Source organism: Triplophysa rosa, linkage group LG16, assembly GCF_024868665.1.
Source record: "Triplophysa rosa linkage group LG16, Trosa_1v2, whole genome shotgun sequence".
Taxonomy (NCBI): domain Eukaryota; kingdom Metazoa; phylum Chordata; class Actinopteri; order Cypriniformes; family Nemacheilidae; genus Triplophysa; species Triplophysa rosa.
The window spans coordinates 5,460,965-5,481,509 of NC_079905.1; the positions used below are offsets into that span (position 1 = coordinate 5,460,965).

Below are 20,545 nucleotides of genomic sequence, written 5' to 3' on the forward strand. Positions count from 1 at the left end.
TCTGACTTCTGTTTTTCTCACAGAACTTCTTTCCGGAGCAGATGGTAGCGTGGTGTCAGGAATCGAACGGCTCTGTTCGGAAGTCCCAGCTGCTGCAGGTGAGAGTTGCATATAGCTGAAACAGTCGATGATGCAGTAAATCTCTATTAGGCATTTGAGCCAATAGCCTAGTGGGATAAGGACCAATATAATACCTAATCCATGACTATGCACTACAAATTTACAAAATTATTTTATTCATAACAAGATCTGTTCACTTACAGGGACAGTTCACCCAAAAATAAAAATTCTGTCATCATTTACTCACCCTCGAGTCGTTCCAAATCTGTATAAATATATTTGTTCTGATGAACACAGAGAAAGATATTTGGACGAAACACTTCTTTGACTACCACCATTGACTACCATAATAGGAAACATGACAATGGTAGTCAAGAGTTCCCCAGAACTGTTTGCTTTCCTACATTCTTCAAAATATCTTCTTTTGTGTTCAACTGAACAAAGAAATTTACAAAGCAATTTTTCCTACTATGGTAGTCAATGGTGGCCAAGAACTGTTTTTTAGCAAGCATTCTTCCAAATATCTTTCTCTGTGTTCATCAGAACTATGAAATTTATACAGATTTGGAACAACTTGTGTGTGAGGAAATGGAGACAGAATTTTTGGGTGAACTGTTTCTTTAAGAAACAACAGCATTATGTATTAATTTTGTAGAGAAATCTGAGAATTCTGCTTCAAGTTTTCTGTTTAAAACAAGAAAAATTATGTTTGAAAAAAATCTTTTTCTTAAACAAAGACATTACACTTTTTTTTGGGTTTCTCTGGAAGCAAGATATAAAATCTTGAAATATATAGTATGTCTTGTTTTTGGAATGTTTACACTTATTGTGTTTGGAATTGAATTGTATTAAAAAATAAAGGATATTTGTAGATTTTTTGCTAATGATTTTGTAGTGTATCTCTATCCAGTACAATTTTTTCTGTCATCTTTCACCACCTTATTTAATATGCCAGAAAAACATAAAAAAAACGTATTAGCTCCCATTTTGTGATCTTAATCTGGCTCAATGTGATTGACAATGATTCTGATAAAAGCATACGTGTCCTCGTGGATTTAAACTGGTTTTTTTGAGCACATGCTTGCGTCTTGTGATAAGAGTGTCGGCCTCAATGAAGCATGTAAGGCCTCGAGCTTTGAAGAACTCACGTGGGTCTGTTTTCTTCTCTCCTGCACAGAATTTCTTGAATTCCAGCAGCTGTCCTGAGATCCAGGGTTTCCTTTATATGAAAGAGACGGGACGCAAGTCTTGGAAAAAACTCAACATGTTCTTGCGCCGCTCTGGGCTGTACTACTCAACCAAAGGAATGTCGAAGGCAAGCACTTTTTATCGTTTAAACTTATAAATAGTATGAAGAATGTGAGCTTTTATTTTATCCTGCTGTATGAGCTTTTGACGTTGCACACTTGGAAAATGACCTTCCTGGTAAATGTGGCATAAATTTCATTCCCTATGCTGAGCTTTAGGTGAAAGTTGTTAATGGAAACATTTTGCGGGTGTTTTCATTCCAGGAGCCGAGGCACTTGCAGGTTCTGTCGGACCTGGAGGAAAGCAATATTTTCACAGTGACAACCGGCAAAAAGATGCACAATGCGCCCACAGACTACCAGTTCTGTATTAAGGTGAGTTAGTGTTGTGATATTGTACGCTATTTACTGTACTCAAATAACTCGAAAAGCTTTCCCAGCTGCAGGGTGGTTAAAAATATAAAGTGTGATCTCTATTTTAAATAATCAAAACTACAAAGACGTGTTGTAGTTTTGCATCAATTTTCCCCTGTGAATAATAACTACCAGTGCCTCATCAGGTGCAGTGCATGCTAGTCCTTATTAACTTGAGTGCCTTGATTTGACAGTAGATATCTTGCTTGATTGACAGCCCAGTAAGGGCAGGACAGAGCAGAAGGAGCTAAAGATGTTGTGTGCTGAGGATGAACAGAGCCGAACGTGCTGGATGACAGCATTCAGACTCTTAAAGGTACACGCACGCACACACACCCTGGGGCTATTAACAGCAGCTCTGAGCGTGTGCCATAAAAAAGACAATCTCTATGAACTTGTTCACACCAAATTAGAAATATTGTACTGTGGAAAAAAATCATGTTTTGTTCAAACATCGTGTTCAAAAATCACGTCAATTATTATGGTTCAGAACTTTAAAAGAATTTTGTATTGTACAGTTAAGTGATAGTTCACCCAAAAATAAAAATTCTGTCATCATTTACTCACCCTCTTGACATTTCAAACCTGTATGGCTTTCTTTCTTCTGCAGAAGATGTTGTTAACTGGCCCCATTCACTTGCATTGGTTTGTGTCCATGCAATAGAAGTGAATGGGTGCCGGTGCTGTTCAGTTACCAACATTCTTCAAAATATCTTCTTTTGTGTTCTGCGGAAGAAAGTCATATAGGATTGAAATGACAAGAGGCTGAGTAAATGATGGCAGAATTTTCATTTTTGGGTGAACTATCCCTTTAAAACAAACGTCATGTGTTTAGGCATTTACACAGATCTGACACCCCATATACACAAACACTTTGATCTGTATACACTTTATCACTTTTAACACCAAAACTCTTTCCAGTTTGGAATTCAGCTATATCAAAACTACAAGACTCCTCAGCAGAGAAAGTCAGACATCTCAAACTTCACTACACCTGTGGTAAGAGACGCTTCTGCTTATGATCATATGTGTGTTTGTAATATGTGAATCAGTGCTGATGTTCTGCTGTTGAACTTCAATGTAATATTACAGTTACGTTCAAAAGTGTCTACTAAATGAAAAAAATGCCAATACGGTAGAAACTGTTGAGAGACTGAAGTTTCTGTAGGGACGAATAGGATTAATTTTCAAAGTATTTAGTTATTTCACGTGTTTAACATGTTGTTAATGCAAGTGACTGACAGCAGTGTTTTTTCTTCAGCGGAGTGTCTCTGAGAATTCGCTGGTTGCGATGGATTTCTCAGGCAGAACGGGTCGTGTGATTGACAACCCTGTGGAGGCTCAGAGCGCTGCCATGGAGGAGGGACATACCTGGAGAGTGAGTACAATTTTGAGTATTTAGGTGCTTTATGAATTGCGGGTAATGGGAAAAGGTGCATAGAGCTCTTTTGTTAATTTATGCTAATTTCTCTTTGTAGAAGCGGAGTCAGAGAATGAATTTGCTGGGAAGCCCAAGTCCCCTACATCCCTCACCGTTGTGTTCAGGTGAGTGTTACAGCTTAACTTTTATGTGAATCTTTAAATTCTTTAGATCGGTTTAGATTAGATAATGTTTTTTTCTTAGATATTTTTTTTTCTTTTGTCTCTCCAGTCATCCACAGGACACAGTTATGGTTTCATGGCCGTATACAGAGGGAAGAGTCTCACAAGATGATAATGCAGCAGGGTCAAGTGGATGGGTATGATATTTTTACAAGTAGCGACTTATTTTCTGGTTATAAAGAATATCGTCTTAAGATTGCTCTTTTTGTGGTTAACTGCTCCTTTAAATGCCAGGTCGAAAGAAAATGAGTCATAGGTTTATTTTTTGTCTCGCAGGTTATTCCTATTGAGGGACAGCCAGAGCACCCCGAAAGCATTTGTTCTCACGCTGTGCCATCATCAGAAGATTAAACACTTCCAGATTTTACCTGTGAGTCTATAAATATAGTACTTCGAATACTATGGCAATATGATATGTATATACAGAAAATATGTTATGTTGGAGTATGTCATCTTTAAAGTGATAGTTTACCCAAAAATGAAAATTCTGTAATCACTTACCCTCTTGGCATTTCAAACTTGTATGACTTTTTTTCTTCTGCAGAACACAAAAGAAGATATTTTGAAGAATGTTGGTAACCGAACAACCCATTCACTTCTATTGTACGGACACAAAACCAATGAAAGTCAATGGGAACCGCCGCTGATCGGTTACAAACATTCTTAATTCTTTAGTGGTCTGCGGAAGAAAAAAAGTCGTAGAATTTTCATTTTTGGGGGAACTATCCCTTTAAATTGAAGCTAAGGTTTTTGTTATCTTTAAAATGAGTTTAGGACAATTAAAAACATGAATGTTTCATCATGCATCGTCTTTGTTTCTCTGGCAGTTCGAGGAGGACGGGCAGGTCTTCTTTAGTCTTGATGATGGCTCCACCAAGTTTACAGATCTGATCCATCTGGTAGAATTCTACCAGCTCAACAGGGGCGTCCTGCCGTGTAAACTGAAGCACCCCTGCACCATGGTGGCCTTATGACCCCCTCTTCCCTGATCCATACAAATGATACAAATGAAATTATATAATTTCCAGTCATTTTTTACAAGCTGACACAATCCAGGGGCATATAGAAAGATTTTACTCTCCGCTCCGGGATTAGCATGGAAACACTCGAGTCATGATGAATCTTCCTGGACGCCCTGTTTTTGATGAGGATGCCACTTTTTTTAACCAATGTCTGTGGTGATGTCCAGTGACTCCAGTTATTTTTCGTCATAGTGTAGGACACGACAGGAGATTCAACATCCACCCCCCCCATACTCCATGTAAACTAATGAGATCAGGACAGTTTTTTTATTTGTATGGTGTCTGCAAGAACTTTGCAAAAAATACTTGATGACGATTGATATGTATCATGTTATTTCCTACCTGAATATTTTGCACTCTCGAGCTGAAAACAGGTGACCCGCTTCATCCTGAGCAAACAGCAACTGTTACCCACTTGCCTTCCTCCAACATTTCTGTTCTTGTTTCCTTTTTTTAAATCATCTGCGCTTTTCCTGGGGATTTCCTGTATAGTGAATTAGATAGAGAGGCAGTGACAGTTTGAGGTCTAACTTTACGTCGTAAATGAAAGCCGAAAAACAACCAATCATGCATGCTTCACTATGTGTTTAGCAGGGAGGAAACAACTGCAAGGGGTGGCAAACTTGCACTTCGATGAATTATACTTGATTGCTATGCTTCACCAGCATAATAGATAGTTACGTTAGGAATTTTACTTAAGCATTGTCTTCAAGTTGTTGAACATAAGCACCTCTGACAATATCTGCTGCATTCTGTTCATAACGGCAGAAAATGTATTACGACTTGTCCCACTTTTTGTGGGAAAACACAACAACAATGTTGACGCTTTTAATATTTTGTTTACACATTTAGTATTTTATAGTGTTAATGAACACCATGACAGATTCTGTCAGTAGTGCTTATGTTGTACGAACCCAGAACATAGGAACGACATCTTAAAGGGATAGTTCACCCAAAAATAAACATTCTGTCATCATTTATCACCTCCTGTCATTCAAAACCTGTATATGACTCAAACATATGATTATATTTTAAGAAATGTGTTCATACGATGGAAGTAAATGGTGTCCAATGTTGTTTGGTTCGTTTTTTTCCGAAACATCTGATTTTGTGTTTTGTAGAAGAAAGTCATACAGGTTTGGAATGACAGGAAGGGTGAGTAATTGATGACAAATTTTGGACTGTACTGTCCCTTTAAGACCTTCATTCTCATCCTTTGCAAATGATGCAATAGGGGACTATGTGATCCAGATCATCTGGATTAAGTCTGTGGCCTGTGAGCCACTGAATTAGCATTTTCACTGTCAGGAGGCAACTTTTATTGCGGTAACAATACAAATCTGTTAACATTAGTTAATGCAATAAAATCAAATTAAGTAGCAAAACAAACTTTTTTCAGAATTTTAGTATTTTCGACAATCTGCATTTTTTACATTTCAAGTAAACTTGTTGGTTCCTGTATTAAGGAGCAACATACATGAACAATAAACAATAGGAAATGAATACAATTAACCTTAACCTAGTAAATTAATAAATTCTGTAAACAAAAATTCGTCTTCATTGTTAGTTTATGATACCTAATGCATTAACTAATGTTAATAAATTTGAATGCGTTGCCTACATGGTTTTATTCTGCTCCCTGCGCTGAAGTTCAGAGACATTGAAATTTGTCTAGGCCCTAAAGGTCCTCTTAAACATGACCCTGTCCTCTTTAATGTAGCGTAGCCCACCCCGAGCACAAGTCATGAGGGTCATAATGTTTTCTTTATCTTCCAGGTCATTACTTTTAATTGAACTTAGTTTAGAAACCCAAAGCTTAATAACTGCCTTTCAAATTACTGTGCTGTTCTTGAGCCATGTTTTAAAATCTTTAAAGTGACAGGCCGGGACAGATCAAGAGTCTGTAGGGACGAACGCGCACAGTCGCATACTCGATAACAAAAGAGATGGAGTTGCAAAGTCACGTCTCGTGGGCGTTTGTAATCCTCTAGAGCCGAGTGACATAATGCGGCGAGGAGATTAGCTCCCGTGCCAGTTTTGCAACACAAAAGGTTAGCTGGTGTACAGTTACTTAGATAGTTGTGCCTACAGCGATTTTTGTTCTGTTCTTGACGTCCACCTTGTTACCCTTTCAACACTGGCCCAGCAAGTCTAAGCTATGTCAACCGCTCATGTTTTTTTTTTATGCTAACTCTGACCAGCCGACTGTTATACTGCTGAGCTAGAACCACACGCGCCTGAAGGACGAGAGTGTGTATGATGCACACTGTGATTGTGAAACACTTTATGATAACACACAAGCACCTTTGTTTTTATTACCGCGTAAGAGTCACGCTGTGTTGAACTTAAGTGAACGCTTTAAGCACATTTCTCATCTCAGTGGTTAGCTACTTGTCTCTGTCAGTCAAGGCCTTGCCTTGAAGGGATGGTTCACCCAAAAATAAAAAAGATGTTATTTACCTGCCCTTATTTTGTTATGAAACCTGGGTTTGATTTGATCATTGAGCACAAAAGACAGCCTTGGGCACCATTCACTTTAATTGTATAAAAACATACCCCTCTTGCTAAATTTAGTCTTGTGTTTCACAGTAAAATAAAGTATTAAACAGTGTGAGGGGGAGAACATGATGACAATTTTTTTTTGATTTTGGGGTGGACTGTTCCTTTTTAGTTGTCGTTTAACCACTGTACAAATTGAACTTGCTTAGTATCTTCGTCTTGTTTGGCAGTACAAATATCTAAAAACTCTTAAAATCAAGATTATTGCTTGACAAGGAAAGTGATGTATTTACTCAATAAAAATAGTATTTAATAAAATTGAGTGTTTATGCTTAAAACAAGCAAAAATATCTGACATTGAGGTAAGAAAACCCGACTTATTTGTCTTACATTAACTGGCAGAAATGTTTGCTTGTTTTATACTTTTTTATTTTATTTTTTTAGGTGTCTTTGGTCATTTGCCTAGTGAAGTAAACTTATCTCGATTTACCTGTGCAAATCTTTAGATTTTTGTACTGCAAAAAGACAATAATACAGAGGAAGAAGCTCATTTTTTGCAGTAAACCAACTAGCATCTTTATTCTAAAGCTCATGTAGTGTCAGGGATTCAAAGATGTGGTCAATGGAAGCCTCCAAAACATGTTTATTACAGTATGGTTTCATTATTAATCGTTTTGTTTATCAATTACAATAATCACAGTTTCAGCCTGCATGATTTAGACAAGGACACCTGGACACAAACTATATTCTAACTGGAATACATATGGGCGCAAGGTGTATGTTTGGGTGATGCTTTTGTTAACCTTTGCTGGTATATGGATCTTCAATTTGAAATGTCAAACATGCATGAGAAATATTAACTCGCCTCTTTTCCCCTACTGTAAAGAAAGACTTTAGTTAGGCGCGCTGGATGTCAACTACTGTGGGAAGACGGCGAGGATTTCACATGCAGGTTTGGCTCACATGCATCTGTGTTTATTAAAAATACAGAAACTCTCGAAGTATGTGAAGCCTTAGGAGAGGTTGTGAATCTAACACTGTTTTAAACATCATCTAAAACTATGTAAATGTGGTGAGCTCCAAAACACAATGAAGATGTTATGCATATTATGCATATTCCCTTGCGACTTGTACCAGTGTGCATATTTTTAGCTTGTATGGTGTTTTCATTTTTGTCACAAATGTCTTTTTATAAAGAGTATATATTACAGTATTAAATTACAATTGTCGCCTGTTGCCTTTTCTGTCGGCATTTATTAAACTGATGTTTACATTACATCAAAATTTCACTAAATGTCTCGGCCTCTGGAGATATTCAACATTTCACTGTACCTTATAAGTAGGCCTACTGCTTATTATATACAAGTAATGTGAAGTTCAAGTGCTTAAAGGCAACCTGGTTCACCAAAACTGGTTTGTAGTTGTGATTGGCCTTCAGACCGTTGGTTACCTGTGCAAACAGGTAAAACCTGGGCTAACCCGGGATTTGAACCCGGGACCTCTCGCACCAATCGTACCCCTAGAGTACAGACCGACGAGCCACACGTCCGATTTTGTACAGCATGATATGTCGCGTTCTATGTTGGTTGTGTAGCAACGAATGGTGATTACTTGTGCCGTTAGTGTGCAGTTGTGGTGATTTTTCTTTTCCAATAGCGTCATCTGGTGGCAAAAACGTAAACAAGTCATTTTCTGTTGTAATGAATCATTAGAGCAACTATATACGTCGTCGATCACAGAAGATCGGTCGCAATAGTAGTTCTAACTAATTAGTACTGATCATTTACAGAATTATTTATTTGTAATTTATTGTCAGGTTGTGCCTGGAATAGGCTACTTGAATGTGTGTGAAAATTGTCGACGTGTAATAGGCTACATCGGCCAAAATCGCATTTTCACAAGTTGAGCTACTTGAATAAACATGGTTACGTGTAGTTCCCTTTGAAGTTTGCAATTTAAGCATGTCGTCGTGATTCCTGCACTCACACCGTGTCTACGCCGGCCTTTGCGCGGCGCCACGCGACGCGACGCGACATACGGCTTGTTCTAATCGGATTGTCGCGCCGCATCGCGCCACGTCCGGTGTGGACAGAATTTAAAATTAAAACGAGTTGTAATACGTTCTATTGTCTCTTGTCACGTCGTACCGCACCGCACCGTATCGCATCCTGTGTAGACACGGTGTCACTGTAATTTAAGATATTGGAAACGATTCACTACCAGCGCCTTACACTCGAATTGCGTTCTGAACTGCAAAAAGCAGTTTTCACGCCTTATGTATTATCGGCTCGTTGGTCTAGGGGTATGATTCTCGCTTTGGGTGCGAGAGGTCCCGGGTTCAAATCCCGGACGAGCCCATGTTTTAATCTGACAAATATAATTTAAGAAGAGAGATTGGTAGTTTGTTACAGTGCCTGACATATTCCAGTAAGAGTTCGCTTTTCTCAACAACAAAAAACATTTACACTGTGAAGACATATTTGGTTTTGATTTGGTTAGCTATAAATGGAGGTCAGAGCCAACTGCAAATGGGTTTGTCAGCTGCAAGTGGATGGGATTTAAACTACAAGAGGGCTGTCCAAACACCTCCAGAGGATTTTGATTGGTTTATTTAATGACGTATGTTGTAGTATTGGTTCTTGATCCACATTTTGTTACGGTATATTTTGTATTTTCCCTTAAAAAAAGACTAATTTAGTTTGCAGTTGTGGTGCTTTGTCTTGTCCAACGGGGCCATCTGGTGGCCTGCACATGCTATTTGCTGTAACAATAAGTCAGATCCTACTCCGGATCATTCCAAGAACATACATACATATAAACCATTAATGCAGTAATAGTAGTTTGTACTATTTCATAGATGATTTATTTGTCATTATTTCTCAAGGAGTGGGTGCAAACATTACTTGTACGTTACAGAATTTTGAGAACTGTCCACGTATACACAAACAGTAAACAGAAACCACCCTTTCATGTGCGCTCTTTACGTGTGCCTCGTTGACGTCTAATAAAACGTAATTTCTGAACTAATAACAATATTTAGCTATTTACGAGCATGTCAAATATAGTTGGTAGTAAATACAAGTAGCCTAAATCATTACGTTTTAATGCTGTTATGCTGTCGTGATGTGCGCTCACTGTAATTTGATAGAATACTGCACGCTGCACTATATTTTTACATCTTTTTCACATTATGGTTCACAACCATACATTAATGTTGCATTAATAAAAAATATTTCTGCGTGTTGGCTCGTTGGTCTAGGGGTATGATTCTCGCTTTGGGTGCGAGAGGTCCCGGGTTCAAATCCCGGACGAGCCCAGTTTTTATTCTACCTTGAAAGGTTTAGCAGTTTCTTAGCTGGTATATGAGACATATTCATTCGACAGCACACTGCTGTGTGTTGAGGAGCTCTGGCTTCACAGCTGATGGCGTTGCTAGAGACACAGAGAGAGATATGAAACTGAGAAGTCATATGGTACTTTCACACAATTTGTGTTTTCACTTCTCTTTAATAAATTCGTAGTTAATCAAGCAGATCTGAGTGCAGCAGCCCAATAAAACACATAAAATCTTTAAACACACATTGGCTGTATATATTTGGATATAGCCTCCTATTGCATATCGCAAGGATTTTTTAAGGAGATAATGTTCAGATTTTTATTCTTGCTTGTCAAAATACAGATTATATTATAATATAATTACTGTTAAATTAATAAATGTGAATGTAATAATTAAATATAGCGCAGAAATAATCACAAAACAGGCATACACTGCTCTTGGTCATATAAAGAATTAGGGCATGTTGAAATATATGCTGCAAGTGTAGATATTGTATATATGTATAAAAGATTGTTTTTATAAACTACAATCATAAGACATATTTTGATACAGGTAAAATCCACCACCCCAAAACGTGTCTCAGAATATTCAGATTATTCAGTAACTGCACTGCAGCATAATCTGAAATGATCCTGTCAGATATGCCATTATGTCCAGCTATTTTTATAGAATATGTATTTTTTATCTCAAGCATTTACTTTGCGACCTGTTTTACTGAGGAAAACTATTTTCATGCCAAAGATGCTTTGCATCAGCTGTTCATGCTTCACTGCTCTGAGAGTGTTTATAGAGCTTCGAGTTTAGAGACACTTTAAAACTGATAACTGACGATAAACCTCAAAGTTAGAACTATGATTTCTGTCATCCTTTGGTCACTGTGTTACATTCAAGGTAAATAAAGTTTATTACAAGATTGTTCAGAAAGTTTAATAGGAAATTGTGTTTGTTTAGAGATCTTGACAGATCATTTCAGAAATGTACATAATGATATTTATTTTATAACAATATTACAACGTCTTATTAATGCGGAAGACTAATTTGTAAATCTTATTCATGTAAAGAACATATCTGGAACTGGACTTGATATTTTGTTCATCTCTTCTTCATAGGTTCAGTGGGTCAGGTTGTGGCTCAGTCTGGAAATCAAACAGTGGGGCCTGGTCAAACTGTTACTATTGAATGTAAACACACACCAAGAGTTAATTGCTGGGATTCAGAAGCAAGCAAAAAATACTGCATGTCCTGGTACCATCAGATTCCCGGAGAGGTTCCTAAACTCCTGATGTATTACACGTCAAAGAGAGCTTCTGATGTTTCCTCTAGATTCAGTGGCAGTGAGAGTGGAAACCAGATTGATTTTACTCTGACCATCAGTGAAGTTCAGCCTGACGATTCAGGAGATTATTACTGTATGGGGGAACATTTCATTGGAGAAAAGGAGAAACGACAATGGAGGTTCACACAGTGTTACAGCATCATACAAAAACCTCTCTTGTAAAGATTAGTACAGCTTTAACTGTCACGACAAGGGGTGGTGAGGCATGGACAGAGGACCCAGGTGCGGGTAAGGGGTTCACAAGACATTTAATAATAATAAAGACAAAACCAAACAACCCACGAGGGGGTAACATAATAAAACAGGGGAATATACAACATGACAGGACTGGACTAAGACTAACTACACCTAACAAGACTAAGATTAACATAGACATGAACTACAAATCACTAGACTAGACTAGACTGACACGGAACAGGAACTCACCATACAAATAACACACACAATGAACCAGCACAGGACAGAGAACAAAGGGGCATTAAATGGGGAACCAAATCAAGCAGGGAACAGGTGAGGAGCATGAAACCATAACAAGATAATAAACGAGGTAACGAGAGGGCGGGGACATATACGAGACCAGAGAGATTGTATGGAAAGCCATACGGGCAATAATGCCTCTCTCCACATAAAACATGAGGTTCTGTCATGATCCTGCCACTAGACCACGAGAAACATGACATGATGCGGCAGAATCATGACATTTAACTTACTGGAGATTTATTTAGTTCTGGCGAACTGTTACTGTTACTTTGTTTTCCAAATATATTTTATTTGTAATTTTGATTAAAAAATGTAATTACATTGTGATGCATTATCCTAGTTATCTAGGTATTAATTTTTATCTCAGGCAACTGAAAGGAAACACTCATTTAAGCACATGAAAAATAGAATTCAAATCAGTCATCCAGTCAATTCTTATTACCAGCAACAGTTAACACCCCAGAAACAAGCATCTCCAGCAATATTTTAGGGTTTAGATTGGAAAACACTGGTTTTGTATAACACATTTTAAACATGCCCCCCCCCAAAAAACCCTTGAAAGCAATAACACAAAACATGCAGAATTATAATTTTAATAATACTTTTTTTATTTGTTTCTGGCAGATTACCACGAGACATCTTCCTGTAAAAGTCTGTTGTTTCAAGGAAGAGCATTTACATTGTAAAAACACTTTTATTGCAACTTCATGCTTCAGTGCTCTGACAGTGTTTATAGACCACTGTGTTTATGATTGAAGGATTGAAGGATTTTCGAGATCTAGAATTGTGGATCTGAAATTATCCATGGCTTCAATATCCATTATTTTTGGGTACTTGCAACCTGCCTCTGGGATAAGTAACAACTTATACATTATACACATACAAATGGCTTTTACATGACACATGACACTTATGATTCTAATACAGAGAAAAACATTGACATGTATTTGGTAACTAAGTTTTTGGGCTACTTTTAATTTTATGGGACTTTGTGACACCTTAAATGTGTTGGTGTAACACTGACATTGTGAAATATATGATTTTGTGTTTTCTCTTCTGTCTTTCAGTTGCCGTGGGGCAGATTTTGACTCAATCTCGAGCTCAGACTGTGCAGTCTGGTCAAACTGTCACTATTCACTGTAAACATACACCAGCAGTATTCTGTGTTAAAGAAACAGGTTCCACTCAGTATTGCATGGCCTAGTATTATCATCAGAATCTTGGAGAAACTCCTTTAGAAGATCCTTCTAAAAGTGTAGAAGGGAAAGAAACAGAACACTGCAAACATACAGAACACAGAACATTTTTTTAAAGGTCCAATGGGTCATTTTTTGGAGGCTCTGTTGGCAGAAATGCAATATAATAAACATAACTATGTCTTCAGAGGTGTATAAAGAGCTTATATAATTAAGCATTATGTTTTTATTATCTTAGATTTAGAATGAGCTATTTCTATCTACATAGAACCGCGGGTCTCCTTACATGGAATTCACCCTAAACTGACAAACTGCTCTACAGAGTGTGTTTCATAAATACGTTATCTCCTTCAGCAAAGAACTGAAAACCAACTGAGATAAATCCTGAATCCATCCATGTGTCTCTCTCTCTCTGCCCCAACCATTCCCACACCATCTAATTTGGTAATATAAATCCTTCATTTAAATTAAAAAAGTCATACTATCTCTAAAAAGATTAAGAAATAACATTTATATATTAAGTTTAATATATGGATAATTGTATTTATTTTTAATGTTTGTTTTTAATTACAATGATGCAAACATTTTCTTACTTTTATGTTCTTTACAAAGGCTTTCCTGTAGCTCAGTGGATAGAGCATGGCGCTAGGAATGCCAAAGTTATGGGTTGGATCCCAGGGATTTGCACTGAGAAACATATGTATAGTATAATGCAATGTAATGTAAGAAATGACATAGTGCCTATAAACAGATTCCACTAGTGAACAAGCTCATCCACAGAAATGTTTAATTATCATAGAGGTAATCTCATTAGTATAGCAGCCATATGGACTTAACACCTTGAAGCAAATTACAACTGGCACGAAAGTGGGGAGACTTCAAGAACCAACATGGCAAAAGACCGTCATTAAAGGACACAACCCAACTATTTGGTTAGGAACACCTAAGGACAGTGATAACCTGGGAACAGAAAGTGATAACTTCTAATGTTATCCACACATTCTCTTCACTTCATTTACATGATGTGCGAGAAAGCTGGTTTGAAGGAAAAGTATAAAGTGTCACTGTTAATACTGTTTTGAGTTCATTCTGACTCCGCTGAACCCAAAGTGCATCATGTGCTTTGTAACTGCAACGCTACAATAAACTTCTTCATTGAGATCTTCTTCGCCCTCATTATTTTTTCTAGTAGTTGCTTTGGATAAAAGCGTCAACCAAATGCAATGCATAAATGTAAATGTGTAAGTCTAACACAGTACAGTAATACAATTCCAGAATATTCAAAAGATAAAAAAGACACACTAAATGATTCACAAAGCATTTATTTGCCACAAAGTACATACAAGTGGTTTACAGTGTGTAAAGCACTAGAAGCATTAAGATACATAGATTTAGTCTTTTTTATGAATCAGAGAAGCAAAATGGTATATAATTTTGTTACTTTTACTAAAATGTCTGTGTGTTTGTGCATGCATGTGCATGTGTGTGTGCTCTCATTGTACATCACACTCCTGTGTGTTGAGGATTTTGGAGACTGGATTCTGAGAGCTCTGTGTGGCCTCACAGCTGATGGTTTTCGCTGAGCTCCATTCACTGTGAGTGAGACTCAGACTGCTGCTCCAGCTGTACAGTCCATCCTTCTGCAGGACACCAGGACTCAGATTCACACCAGAGCTCCTGCTGTTACCATCCACCTTCCAGCTCAACTTCCAGTCAGAGGGGAATCCCTTACTGGCCACACACATGACTGAAGCTTTACCCTGATTCAACTCATCTCTGGAGGGCGACAGGACCGTTAGAGTCGGCTGAGCGTTAGCTAGAGAAAGAGGGACAGAGAGAGACTGTGAAGTTTCTTTCACACATTCTGTGTTTTCACTTCCCTTTAACAGATTCTTAGTGCATCAAGCAGATCTGAGTGCAGCAGCCCATTAAAACAGAATTTTTATTTTTAAAACACATGTTAAAACGTGTTCGGTATATAAAATATTTTAAATATAAAAATTAAAGCATTTTTAAAAAATTCAGTATATCTGTTTATACATATTTTTTTGCATTTATAAGAGACATTCAGATTTTAAAACAGTCATTTAGAACTACAGAAGAATGAAGTACAAACTACTCACAATTAAAGTACCAACAATTACTAACAATACTGTTAATACTAACAATTAACAATTACAATACTAACAACAACTGAGTATACAATTTCCTGTAGCTCAATGGTAAGAGCATGTTGCTAACAGTGTCAATGTCATGGGTTCAATCCCAGGGATTTGCACATACTCTATACAGTATAATGCAATGTAAGTCGCTAAATGCGTACATGTAAAATAGCTGAATTTATAAAGTTTATCCTTGCACCAAAAGTCATAAAATTTAAATATGAATAAGATTGTATTAAACATTTATTTATTATTGGTGCTTTTAAATTCCCCCTTATAACAATAAATTGTTAATAACTATTTCAATTTTTAAGTTATCTGTTCGACCTTGATTATATATTGTGTGAGAAATTTATTACAAAATGAATAAGCATATTGAATCAAACCAACTAAACTAAATAGGCTAAGTAAAAAAAGAGCGAGAAGGTGAGATAAACTTTGGTCAAACCAGTACAAATACGTTCTTTAAAAACCACATATTTTACTTTAAATATAAGTAATGAGTTTTCATTTATCATTAGTGTCTTTTTTATTACGTTGTTTAAATGTCTTATGTTAAAAATAAAGAGAAATTTACTTACTTCCAACTGAGAGTCTTGTGCCTCCACCAAAAGTGGACCACAGTGATATAAACCCATTCAGCGGCTGTACAAAAACCTCCTGCACATTAATACACTGCTTGTATACTATGACTACACCATTTGCTTTTTGTCACTCTCAGCTAATATTTGATATGCATACTACTAGTAAACAGATGTTTCAAAATACAAGTCAAAAGAATTAACATTACATTCAATGTTAACAGATTTTTTTTCCTAAATTTCTAGTAAAATATGAGTGTTGTATTTTAGGTATTATTTCTCTATTATTCTATTACTTTAACCTTTAGGGATATATATATATTTAAAAACATGTTAGTATTCATTAATACTATATGTGTATAAAGTTTTACAATTTATTGTGAGGCGAAATCTGTCTCGAATAACAGCACATTAGCTCATAATAAAATAATACGTTTAAATAAAACAAAATAAAAAGTTTGTTATTAAATGATCTTGTTGCAATACAGTTTCTGGTGAAATTTAACCTGCATGTTTCATGAATCTCTTCAAATATATTATTCAGTAACTGCACTGCTGCATAATCTCAAATGATCCTGTCAGATATTCTACATTATGTCCAAACATTGCTGCAGAACATCTATTTTTATTTTGCTAAATTTAACATCATTTGTAATACTACTATAATTTCTCATAGTTTTTGCCTCAAGCATTTATTCATTGATCTGTTTTACTGAGGTCTACGCTTTCAAACAACAGACGCTTTGCATTGGCTGTTCATGCATCACTGCTCTAAGAGTGTTTAGACCTCTGAGTTTACAGACACTTTAAAACTAAAATACATTTTTTGACAACTAACCTCAACCTACAACTACAATGTATATCATCATTTGGACACTCTTCTGCATTCAAGGTAAAGAATTTTATTTTATGTGATGGATTGAATTGTGCGTTATAATAGGTTTTATAAATGCTAACAAAAATTGTAATATTATTTATGTAGAGAACATATCTGGAACTGGACTTGATGTTATTTGATTTTCTCTTCGCAGGTTCTCTGGGTCAGGTTGTGACTCAGTCTGGAAATCAGAGAGTGGAGCCTGGTCAAACTGTTACTATTGAATGTAAACACATACCAAGAGTTAATTGCCTGGACTCTATTAATGCAAAATATTGCAAAGTTCTGGTACCATCAGATTCCTGGAGAGGTTCCTAAACTCCTGATCTATCTCACATCTGATAGAGCATCAGGAGTTTCCTCTAGATTCAGTGGCAGTGAGAGTGGAAACCACATAGATTTTACTCTGACCATCAGTGAAGTTCAGCCTGAAGATTCAGGAGATTATTACTGTCAGAGTCAACACAACAGAGGCAGTAATGACTGGGTGTTCACACAGTGTAAAAGCGTCATTCAAAAACATCCATTAAACTTTAATGCTGCTGGCTGGAAGATCTTTCTGAAAGTGTAGAGGGAAAATAAACAGCCACTATACTGTAGACATACTGTACACACAGAGGATAATTTAAATAATGTATTTCCTAATATCTAGTTAATATATGTACAAACCCGATTCCAAAAAAGTTGGGACACTGTACAAATTGTGAATTAAAAAGGAATGCAATAATTTACGAATCTCATAAACTTATATTTTATTCACAATAGAATATAGATAACATATCAAATGTTGAAAGTGAGACATTTTGAAATGTCATGCCAAATATTGGCTCATTTTGGATTTCATGAGAGCTACACATTCCAAAAAAGTTGGGACAGGTAGCAATAAGAGGCCGGAAAAGTTAAATGTACATATAAGGAACAGCTGGAGGACCAATTTGCAACTTATTAGGTCAATTGGCAACATGATTGGGTATAAAAAGAGCCTCTCAGAGTGGCAGTGTCTCTCAGAAGTCAAGATGGGCAGAGGATCACCAATTCCCCCAATGCTGCGGCGAAAAATAGTGGAGCAATATCAGAAAGGAGTTTCTCAGAGAAAAATTGCAAAGAGTTTGAAGTTATCATCATCTACAGTGCATAATATCATCCAAAGATTCAGAGAATCTGGAACAATCTCTGTGCGTAAGGGTCAAGGCCGGAAAACCATACTGGATGCCCGTGATCTTCGGGCCCTTAGACGGCACTGCATCACATACAGGAATGCTACTGTAATGGAAATCACAACATGGGCTCAGGAATACTTCCAGAAAACATTGTCGGTGAACACAATCCACCGTGCCATTCGCCGTTGCCGGCTAAAACTCTATAGGTCAAAAAAGAAGCCATATCTAAACATGATCCAGAAGCGCAGGCGTTTTCTCTGGGCCAAGGCTCATTTAAAATGGACTGTGGCAAAGTGGAAAACTGTTCTGTGGTCAGACGAATCAAAATTTGAAGTTCTTTTTGGAAAACTGGGACGCCATGTCATCCGGACTAAAGAGGACAAGGACAACCCAAGTTGTTATCAGCGCTCAGTTCAGAAGCCTGCATCTCTGATGGTATGGGGTTGCATGAGTGCGTGTGGCATGGGCAGCTTACACATCTGGAAAGGCACCATCAATGCTGAAAGGTATATCCAAGTTCTAGAACAACATATGCTCCCATCCAGACGTCGTCTCTTTCAGGGAAGACCTTGCATTTTCCAACATGACAATGCCAGACCACATACTGCATCAATTACAACATCATGGCTGCGTAGAAGAAGGATCCGGGTACTGAAATGGCCAGCCTGCAGTCCAGATCTTTCACCCATAGAAAACATTTGGCGCATCATAAAGAGGAAGATGCGACAAAGAAGACCTAAGACAGTCGAGCAACTAGAAGCCTGTATTAGACAAGAATGGGACAACATTCCTATTCCTAAACTTGAGCAACTTGTCTCCTCAGTCCCCAGACGTTTGCAGACTGTTATAAAAAGAAGAGGGGATGCCACACAGTGGTAAACATGGCCTTGTCCCAACTTTTTTGAGATGTGTTGATGCCATGAAATTTAAAATCAACTTATTTTTCCCTTAAAATGATACATTCTCTCAGTTTAAACATTTGATATGTCATCTATGTTGTATTCTGAATAAAATATTGAAATTTGAAACTTCCACATCATTGCATTCTGTTTTTATTCACAATTTGTACAGTGTCCCAAATTTTTTGGAATCTGGTTTGTAATATTCATCAAAAGACACAAATGTGTAGGGTATTGAGTCATAATTATAATTTCTATAGCATTTGGTTCCTCCTCAAAGTCCACCACAGGCATTAATTCCCACAAAGTTTATTTTTATTTTTAAAGAATTCATTACTGTATAAATTCTCCTGACAGAGAGCCGTGAAGACAGGAAAAACAGGAATAAAGTTTACTGCCCCCTAGTGGTTTTATCACAAGTTTTGAAACTTTTGTTCTGATTTGAAACTTCTGCTAGTTAAGGTTTTTTCCACTCAAATGATGCTTTGCATAGACAGCTCATGCTTCAGTGCTCTGAAAGTGTTTATAGACCTGTGAACAGTTTTAACACAACACCTGCTCACTAAAACACAACCAGAAGCAAATATGATTCTCTTCATATGGGCACTTTGCGTCATCCAAGGTAACTATTTTTACTTTCACTCATTTTTGTTGTATATTTTAAGGTAAAATGATGAATTTTAAAATGCTTCACAATATTCTAATTAAGGAGTTTCTCTTTTCAGGTGTTTTGGGACAGGTTGTTGTGAATCAGCCTGAAGTAAAATCTGCTCAGTTTGGTCAGAGCGTCTCTATTGACTGTATGGTCAACACTGTAGTTTATAGATATCCAGAGGGCACAGTATCTCAAGATTACTACATCTTCTGGTATCTACAGAGAGCAGAGGGTCCCCCTAAACTCCTGATATATTTCACAACAATGAAGCCCTCAGATACTCCATCCAGAATGAGCGGTGGAGGCAGTTTTCACTCTGGAGGAAATGGTCTTGATTTCACTCTCACCATTGATAATGTCCATCTTGAAGATGCAGGAGTTTATTACTGTTTAAGTCGGCATAATATCAATAACAAAGCTGTGTTCACACAGTGAAAAAGTGTAATACGAAAACCTCCCTTGTACAGATTACTGAGAATCTGATGACCCGAGAGACCAGGTGCTGGAAGCAGAACAAAAATAGAGTGAACACAAGTGTGTATGAGATATACAAACATAAATCACTTAAGCTGGCCTCAGTAAATCTATCATTTATCATCTTAATGTTCTGCTCCATAAACATTATATTTTCCAGCATCATAACTGTGACCTCTCAGTCCTTCTCAAACTTTATAAACATTTATCCCCTTTCAGCCCCCTTCCCTTCTCTTGTAGATAATCTGATTTAATGAAGCAGATTTGAGTGCCTATTTACTGTAACCAACATTTATGGATTAACATCATTTGTTGCTGTTAATAGGAAATTGTTTAGCACACATTTGAGAGAGAGAACCATGTCTCAAAACATTTATTTTCTATTGTGAATGTTATGGTACATCTGCATATTAAGTTATAAATTGTTTGAATTTTTACCAAATATGCTAATACTCATTTTGTTTAGCATTAATTGTGATATGTACCATTTCAGTATGTAAATGAATATGTTTTGTAGTTTGTGAAGATTTGCATATTAACTACT

The 20,545-nt window shown here is 36.9% G+C and overlaps 1 protein-coding gene, 2 non-coding genes and 2 gene segments (V, D, J or C); 4 read left to right on the forward strand and 1 right to left on the reverse strand.

Moving 5' to 3' along the window:
• The window catches only part of grb10a (growth factor receptor-bound protein 10a), a 40,580-nt gene extending 32,469 nt beyond the window's left edge, over nucleotides 1–8,111 (forward strand). For all 3 annotated transcript variants that reach the window (XM_057355342.1, XM_057355343.1, XM_057355344.1), the window contains 10 exons: nucleotides 24–98; nucleotides 1,238–1,375; nucleotides 1,572–1,682; nucleotides 1,939–2,037; nucleotides 2,643–2,720; nucleotides 2,983–3,099; nucleotides 3,200–3,266; nucleotides 3,373–3,460; nucleotides 3,600–3,693; nucleotides 4,151–8,111. In XM_057355342.1, the coding sequence (XP_057211325.1) occupies nucleotides 24–98; nucleotides 1,238–1,375; nucleotides 1,572–1,682; nucleotides 1,939–2,037; nucleotides 2,643–2,720; nucleotides 2,983–3,099; nucleotides 3,200–3,266; nucleotides 3,373–3,460; nucleotides 3,600–3,693; nucleotides 4,151–4,297 (1,014 nt within the window). In that variant the 3' untranslated portion in view covers nucleotides 4,298–8,111. The remainder of the gene's footprint in view (nucleotides 1–23; nucleotides 99–1,237; nucleotides 1,376–1,571; nucleotides 1,683–1,938; nucleotides 2,038–2,642; nucleotides 2,721–2,982; nucleotides 3,100–3,199; nucleotides 3,267–3,372; nucleotides 3,461–3,599; nucleotides 3,694–4,150) is intronic.
• Nucleotides 8,112–9,129: 1,018 nt separating this feature from the next.
• On the forward strand, nucleotides 9,130–9,201 carry trnap-ugg (transfer RNA proline (anticodon UGG)). The gene has a single exon. It is a non-coding gene; the product is annotated as a tRNA-Pro (tRNA).
• Nucleotides 9,202–10,088: 887 nt separating this feature from the next.
• On the forward strand, nucleotides 10,089–10,160 carry trnap-ugg (transfer RNA proline (anticodon UGG)). The gene has a single exon. It is a non-coding gene; the product is annotated as a tRNA-Pro (tRNA).
• A 615-nt stretch (nucleotides 10,161–10,775) lies between these two features.
• LOC130567431 (Ig kappa chain V region 3381-like) lies at nucleotides 10,776–12,575 on the forward strand. The segment is given in 2 exon segments: nucleotides 10,776–11,072; nucleotides 11,291–12,575. Coding segments are annotated over 2 exon segments (429 nt in total).
• Nucleotides 12,576–14,505: 1,930 nt separating this feature from the next.
• Nucleotides 14,506–19,890, reverse strand: LOC130566913 (Ig kappa-b4 chain C region-like). The segment is given in 3 exon segments: nucleotides 14,506–15,009; nucleotides 15,937–16,047; nucleotides 19,809–19,890. Coding segments are annotated over 3 exon segments (516 nt in total).
• Nucleotides 19,891–20,545: the final 655 nt, after the last annotated feature.